This window comes from Zonotrichia leucophrys, chromosome 17, assembly GCF_028769735.1.
Source record: "Zonotrichia leucophrys gambelii isolate GWCS_2022_RI chromosome 17, RI_Zleu_2.0, whole genome shotgun sequence".
In the NCBI taxonomy this organism is placed as follows: domain Eukaryota; kingdom Metazoa; phylum Chordata; class Aves; order Passeriformes; family Passerellidae; genus Zonotrichia; species Zonotrichia leucophrys.
Window position 1 is genome coordinate 2393251 of NC_088186.1, and position 8091 is coordinate 2401341.

General features: G+C 59.6%; 1 protein-coding gene across 1 annotated transcript; it reads right to left on the minus strand.

Moving 5' to 3' along the window:
• Nucleotides 1-203: 203 nt before the first annotated feature.
• On the minus strand, nt 204-7137 carry LHX3 (LIM homeobox 3). Its single transcript, XM_064727657.1, has 6 exons — nt 6976-7137; nt 4304-4475; nt 3926-4128; nt 3629-3780; nt 3368-3539; nt 204-1773 (listed from the first exon to the last, which is right to left on the minus strand). The coding sequence occupies exons 1-6, from the start codon at nt 7043-7045 to the stop codon at nt 1355-1357; spliced, it is 1188 nt and encodes a 395-aa protein (XP_064583727.1). The 5' UTR covers nt 7046-7137; the 3' UTR covers nt 204-1354.
• Nucleotides 7138-8091: the final 954 nt, after the last annotated feature.

Sequence of the window (8091 nt, forward strand, 5' to 3'; positions counted from 1 at the left end):
TCCTGTTCAGATCTCCCAAGGACTGCTACCTCCCATGTCCTCATTTTTTTTGTTACAAAGCATTTCTACATCAGTGGGTTTGCTCCTCTGTTGAAAGGGAATATTTCAACACTTTGTTCAATCATGGCATCAAGTTTTAAGTGTTTTTAGTTTTTCAGGTTTTTTATTCACTGATATTCATGTGAATTTAGCAAAAGACTATGTAAAGTTTAGCTGACAAATTTATTCGTAACCTTGAAGTATTTGATCATCAGAGAGAGAGCGAGAATATAAATAAAAGACACTGGACATCCACATAATCTACAGTTAATTCCATAATTTTTACAGATAACAATATACACATTGTCTTGCCTTTCCTCACAATCAGCTTGCACGATATCTGTGGAAATACACAAATGCCTGGAGCAGGGAGGTGTCCCCAGGGAAGGGGAGCTCACTCCAGCAGTGCCTGGGGAAGGGCTCGTTTTAAACCCGGCCCCCCGAGAAGGTTTTTGGCAACAAGACATCAGGGTGATTTTTGAGACACTTTGCAGTAAAACTGATACAAAGAAATTTCAAGGAAAAGCATAAGATCCACAACCCAGATCCACCACCGGTGTCCCTGGGTCAAGAAAATTCACCTCTTGACCTGGTGATGAACGTGGAATTACTTGGTAATAAATACATCTATTCACGGTTTAATGCTTATATGGAAGAGTCAACCTAGCAAGCTACAAATTAAAAAGGGGAGAAGCAGAATTAACATATGATTTTCATTTTACAAAGGAAAAGGGCTGTTGATAAATGATTGGCATATTAAAGAGCATTTTGTTTTAGAAAAGATAATGTAAATTCAAATAAAACAAAACATACCGCATTGGTGCACTTTTAAAAAATCTGTTGGAAGAACAGAGAAGTTTCCTACCATGGATTTCTGAAGTGATTCACTATGAACATTTCTCCTATAGAAATATAGACATTGTCACACCTTTCACCATGGATGAAGATTTTATTTTCCCTTAAAAATGTTTCGGTGTGGATGGGTGATGGAGCAAGTCCTCGCTTTGGAGAATGCACCGACAACAAAATGCAAAATACCTCATATCAAATCTGTAAAGCACAAGTCCTGGTGTTTGGTAAAGACACGAGATTCGGTTTGGTTGGGACGCTCTGGGTGCCAATGGCTGCAGTGCCAGGGCCTTTGTCCATCATCATCATCATCATCATCACCATCATGCCAGGCTCATCTCCGAAATCCCCTCTGCTCCCTGCGTGTCACGGCCCTCACGGCTGTCCCTCTGTCCTTTCCAAGAGCAGGTGACATTTCACAGCACCGAGTCCTTTCCCTTCCCGCTGCCTGGGGGCGGCCCCTGTATCAAAACTGAGCATGGTCGACCTCATCGAGCCAGGAGGCCGGGCTGGCCGGGAAATCGGGGTACCCTCCGCTGCTGCCCGTGGAGAGGTCGGAGCTCGGTCCATTCCCGGCCAGCACCCTCATGGGCTGGGGCACCCCTGCTCCGCTCTGTCCCATGATGGCCAGGCCGTTGTCGGGGTACACCAGGCTGGAGATCAAGGGCTGGTGGCCTGGCAGGGCCTGCAGGGCCGCGGGGGACGGGGGGATGCCGTAGGGGCTGCTGGAGCGCAGCTCGTGGAACGGCTCCGGGGCCGGGATGGCGCCGTGCTCCAGGGCAAAGCTCCCGTTGGTGCCCGCCTGCCGCCCCAGCGCCGGCGAGGCTTCGCTCAGGGTGCTGTAAATCCCGTTGGAATGGCTCATTTCCGACATGGAGGGCTCGTCTGCAAGGGAAAGGGACTGGGTTAATGGAAGAGCACTGGTCAACCAGGAACTCCTGCAGAACCTGGTATAAATAGATTAAAAGGATGGGAGCTGAGCAGTCACGCTCTTCCTCTTGTAATTCCTTATTATTCCCATCCTTGTTGATAAATCTTCATAGGCAGCCATGGGATTAATTTTTTCTCTGAGTACAAACATCTAATACATCTTGGATTTTAAAAATATGCATGAAAAGTACATATTAAAATATATGACTGTGATTTAAAAATAATTCTTTAAAGGCTAAGTGAATATCTTCCACCTTTTGTTTTGTTTCAATGTCTTTCCACCTTTTGTTTCTATTCAGTTTTGAAATTTATCTTGAATTTTGATATTGCTTTTAGGAGCTACCTGAACCAATGCAAGATAAATCCCCCATTGCTCAGGAAAAGAGATATTAAATTAAGGTATTTGTCTGCTCAGGAACAGGCTAATGAAACCACAGGAACACAGAATGCATTTGTGTAGCTTAAAAACACTCCTGAAAAATGGGCAATATTTTTAAAGTTCCCAGCAAAATTTTTTTATATTTGTTAGGGGCTTTATGGACAGTGAGAGCTGCTCTGTTGCCGGGGATACAAACCTGTTTGTGGCATCGAGCTCTCAATAATTGTTTGACATTTTTTAGTTATTATTTATGGACTATTCATATTTAATGAGCTGATACACAGTGTGCATAAACAGACTGAAAATCAAACAGTTTTTAGGAGCACGGGAGAGGAGCTGAGATGAAAAAGTGTGTGTTTATAGATACACAATCTGTGTAAATATTTACAGAGGTTTGCATTTCAGTTTCTCTCCCATTCCTAAAAATGATACAAAAATTTGGGATGGAGCTGGGATTGTGTAGAACATTTTACTGCAAATGTAACCCGGCCTGGGGCCCTGTCCCTGAAGGGATGGAGAGTGAGGGGTGAGCTGCTGTTGGTCTGTCCTGGACTTGTCACCAGAAATCTCGGTCCCAAAAAGGGGACACTGCTGCAGAGGCAGCCTAACATGCACCAATTTCCTTTTTGCAGCACAGGAACAGCTCCCACAGGACTGAAGAGTCCTAGAGAGCAACCGCACAATTAAAGCCATCCCTAAATAAGACAAAAAAAAACCAAAAAAAACAAACCCAAAAAACCAAAAACGCACTAATTTTCCCACAGACACATTCTGTGGTTCTGGGCTTCCTGATTTTCTATTTCAAGGATCCCTTGGAAAACCATGTCTGAGCAGCGGCTCTGACACCACGGCGCTGCCCGGGGAGCTCTCCCTGGTCCTGCCGCAGCTTTGGGGCCCGGCCGGGGACAGAGCGGAGCCTCCCAGGCCCGGTCAGAGGCGGAACGGAGCCTCCCCCGCCGTTCCCCGGCCCGGCTGCCCCGGCTCCGGTTCCGCCCCACGGGGAATCCTCGTCTCTGCCCCTCTCCCCCCTCGGCCCCTCGGTTTCACCCTCTGTTTCACTGCCGCAAATTCCGACCGCGGCCCCGAGGGGTGGAAGCAGCCGGGGCACGGCAGCAGCTTTGCGGGGAGGGCACAGCCCGGGCAAACCCGGCCGGGGCTGCGGGCACCGACCTGTGAAGGAAACCTCGGCGTCGCTGTCGGGCCCCTCCTCCTGGATGCTGTCCTTGTCGGACTTGGATGTCCCCCGGGATCGCTTCATGTTCCTGAAGTACTGCCCCCAGCGCTGCCTCCCCGCGTCCTTCTTCAGCCTTTTCTCCTTGGCCCGGCGGTTCTGGAACCAGACCTGCGAGCGGGGCCCGCGGGGAGCTCCGGGCCTGCGGGGCCGCTCCCCGCCCGCCGCCCCGGCCCGGCCCGCCCGTGCCCCGCTCTCACCTGCACCACCCGCATGTCCAGCCCCGTCTCCGACGAGAGCTGCTCCCGAACGTGCCGCGCCGGCTTGGGCGAGTTGTTATACGCGTTTTTGAGGGTCTCCAGCTGCTTGGCCGTGATGGTGGTACGAGGCCTCTTGGCCGTAGACTCAGCCTCTGCCGGCACGGGGCGAGTTAGGGGTGAAGTTACACGGGACCCCCGACCCTCCCGGCACCCTCCCGCCCGCTGTGTGAGCCTGTCCCGGAGGGCAGGAGCGCCCCGGGCCGCCCTCGGGGGTGGAAGGGACGGGGCAAGCGGTACCTCTCTGCTTGGCCGTCTCGTAGTCCGCCTTGCAGACCAGCCTGCTGTCCTCCATGAGGTAGAACTCGTCTCCGGTGGCCAGCTGCCGCTTGCAGACGATGCAGGCGAAGCAGTGCAGGTGGTAAACGAAGTCCTGTGCCCGGCGCACCACCTGGGTCGGGGGGATGCCCTGCTGGCAGGCGGCACACTTCGTCCCGAAGCGCCTGAGCATGGGGGACAAGCGGGGCCGCTGAGCCGGGGGGAGCCGGGCTCGGTCCCCGCGGGGCCCGGCGCTGTCCGCGGTGCTGCTCCCGGTGCCGCTGTCCCGGTGCTGAACCCCAAACGCGCCCGGCTGTGCCCCCCGCCCGGCCCGGCCGCCCCCCGGCCCTTCCCACGCACTTGAAGAAATCTTCCTTGCAGTAGACGCCATCCCCGCGGCTGAAGCACTTCTCGGCCAGCTGCGTCTGGCAGTCGGAGCATTTCAGGCACTTGCTGTGCCAGTGCCGGTCCAGGACCTTGAGGATGAACCTGTCCACGATGTGCTGGTTGCAGCCGGCGCACAGCGGGATCTCTGCGGGGAGGGAGCCTCCGTCAGCCCCGATGGCCCCGCTGGTCCCTCCGGTCCCCGACCGGCCCGGCCCGGCCCGGCCCGCCGCCCCGGGGGTAGCCCGAGAAACAGCACGAAAAAAACCATTATTCGTTCAAATTCGTTATCACGGCGTCGTGGAGAGCAGCGAACGCCCGGGCCGAGCAACACTCCGGGAGAAGTGCCCGAGAAAACCGGGATAAACAAGAAGGGAAGTGATGGAAACGGAATTAGCCCCCCGAGCGAGCCGCCGGCAAATCTGTAATTATCCCAGGCTCTTTTTCCTTTTCCTAAACTTCCAAAATTCACCTGCGGGCAACCCGAATGGAGTGGGGAAAGAAACTACCAAAAATTAAAAGAATTACACTGAAAATAAAAACGCAGCAGTCTTGTCCCGTCCCCCTCTAGATACCGATAGAGATTACACAGAAAAAGATACGGATACAGTCATGGAGAAATAGAGATATAAAAATAAACAGATACAGCAGATAGATAACGAAATGTACAGATATATAGACATAAATATATAGATTTCAGTATATAGGTATAGATAGAGATAAGTAGGTGAAAATATGGGTATGAGGTACATAAATACAGATATATCGGTGTAAATAGAGGCAGAGAGATGTATGACACGGCTGTACAGGAACAGATGGGTACGGACACGAGAGTATTTCTATGTGAATATAATTCTATGTAGATATAGGAGCTGGATCGCCGTGCACAGGGGTAAGAGGTGGAGGCGATAATCGTTATCCTTCACAATTCACCGCGTCCAAACAAGCAACCCCAACAGCGGCAGCGCTGAAGGCAGCGGCCCCGGCCAGGACGGAGCTCCGGCAGCGGGCACGGTAGCACGGCACGGCCCGGCAATGTCCCGGTCCAGCCCGGTCCGCGGCTCTTACGCTGCATGGCGATCCGCGGCAGCTCCGCTCCCTCAGGCGGGCCGCGGGCTCCGGCGCATCTTCCGCGGGGCGCGGGCTCCGCCGGGCCGGGCTCGGAACCGCGGCTCTGCCCCCGCCGGGCCCCCCAAACCCGCGGCTGCCGTGCCCCGCTCCGGGCGCTGCCGCCCCCGCCCCGCCGGGGATTTAACTCGCTAAAGCGGGTTATTTTTAGACGCCGGGCCTCGCCGCCGGTGCCGCTCCGAAGCGCCGGGCAGGGAGGGCATCGCGGCTGGCGCGCTGTATTTAATCCCCCCGCCCCCGGGGCCGGCGGCACATCCCCTCCCGCCGCCCCTTCCCGGCTGCGCCCGGCGGGAGGAACGCGGCTCCGGGGCTCCGGTAACGAACCCCGACGGGGCCGGCGGCGGGCGGGGGTCGCAGCGCCGGCCGCTGCCCCGAGCTCGTTGTGAGCCGCAAACCCCGGGATGTGCCCCCGGTCCGGGCAAAGCACCCCGCGGTTCGGCGCCCACGGCGGGGCGAACCCCCCGGGACCGGCGCTCGGCCACGGTAAGCCCCGCCGAGCCCTTCCCGCCGCCTTCTCGGGCCCCGACGGAGCGCAGGACCGCGGGGCAGTAAACGAGCGCCGTGTCCTGCGGGAAAATAGAATTTGCGCGTCCTTCGTTCTCCCGGGGGCTCGATTTCGGCGGTGTCTCTCTATCCCCGGGGAGCTCGAGCAGCTCTCGGTTGCCGGGTCAGAGGCGCAGCTGTCGCGCTGTGCGCACCACGGAGAGCCCACGGGGACAGCCACGAAAAGCGAACCGGGGTAGGACCGGGGGCACCGGCCCGTTCACGGCGGCTGCCGGGCCGTGCTGTCGGTCCCGCTCACGGTGACACTTCTGTCCCCGCACACCGGCGGGGCCCCCGTCCCGGTTCGTCGTTGATTTGTTGTTTTTTTTAAGCCCCATCGACAGCTTTCGATGTTGGCGAGAGCCGGGACAGCCCCGCTTCACTGCCCCGAACCCAGCTCGGGCTTCCCCGTTGAGCCCCGGAGCCCCGGGGGTGGCGCAGCCCGGTTCCCCTCGCCCCGCCAGGGCTGGCGCCGTTCGTTCAACGGGACGAAAAAACGTTTAAAAGAAGAATTAACGGAGTTTTTCTAAAGCGGCGGAAAAGCCGCGTGGGAGCCGGGCAGGGGGGCGCGGGGGGTCCCCGCAGCCGGAGGGAACCGTCGGGCAGCGGGGAGTCCCCGTTCCGTCCCTGTCCTCGTTGAGCGGGACCCGGGGCAGGAGCCGCCGCTCCGCCGGGCCGGGCAGGGCTCCCGTGAGCGCCGCTTTTCTCCGGGACCGACGGGGACCTGGAGCAGCGGCGGGGCCGGCAGCGAGAGGGGCTCTGATACCGGGGGCGAGGAAGGAGAGAGCGAGAGAGAGCGCGGGACGGACCGGGACGGGCGGGACGGATCCCCCGATGCCGTCGGGCCGCCCTTCCCCGCAGCCAGCCCCGACCCGGCCCCGACGGTGCCCCCGGGATGCAGACGGAGCACGGCCGGGCCCGGGGCTCCCAGAGCAGCCTCCGCGGGGGGACGCGGGGATCTGCGCGCCTCCCCTCACCTGGGCTCCGCGGGAAGGGGCAGAGCTCCGCTGCCTTCTCCGAACCGGCTCGGACCCGCTCCAGCAGCATCGCGGCCTCCGTGGGCGCCGTCCGAAGCGCGCGGGTGGCTGCGGAGGAGTGGCGGAGCGGCGCGGAGGGGCGCGCAGGGAGCGGCGCGGGGCTGGGCGGAGCGGGGGGGCGCGGGGGGCGGGCCGGGGGCGGCACCGGGCCGCAGCTGGGCCGCGGTTCAGCGCCGGCCTCTTTAGCATCACAAAAGCGGCCGAGGGAGCGCTGTCCCCGCCGTCCCACGCGTGGCCGCCCCCGACGCGTGGGCTCGGGCAGCAGCCGCCGCCCTCGGGCGCAGAGCGGCCCCGGGAGCCCTCACGGAGGGGCTCGGGGGAGCCGCCGTCGGGGGGAGCCTCCACCAGGGCCCCGCTGCCCGCCGGCCGCCCCCGAGCCCGGATTTCGTTTGTCCCCGCCGTGCGGGGCTCCCCCGACGCCGCCCTCGGGCAGCGGGAGGGCTTTTTCCCCGCCGCTAATTAATTAACGAACGCGGAGCGGTAGCGAGTGCCTGAGCCGCGGGCAGCGGCGTGCGGCGGCCGCAGGAGGTTAATTGCGCTAATTGTAGACGGGGCGGACACGGACGGAGTTGTGTGTGCGGGGTTTTTGTGAGCGCGGCGGCCCCGGGGCTGTGCGGGAGCGCGGGGGGCCGGGCCGGGGTCTGACCGTACCCACAGGTGTGGGGTGTGAAGTGTGGGATGTGGGGTGCCCGTGCCCGGAGCCTGTGCCTGCGCTCTGTCCCAATTTCTGTCGCGTTCCCGGGTATGCGGAGCTCCCGGTGCGCTCCCGGTGCGCTCCCGGGGCCGTGTTTGTCCGGGCAGAGCCCCGTGCCTGTGCGCACCGCTTGCCGCAGGCAGCCGGAGCTGATAATTGTGGTTGTTACTGTGAGCCCGTTAATCCCCCGAATCCCTTTACCTCCTGCTCGCAGGGGATTACAAATTAATAAAAGCAGCTTAGGGGCGGGAGCCTCCAAACTCACATATGCTCCTGCCGACGGCGGCACCGGGACTTTCGCCCGCTCCTGGGGGCGGCCGTGGAGCCCCCGGCGAGCTCCGGACCCCGAGGCACCGGCCCGG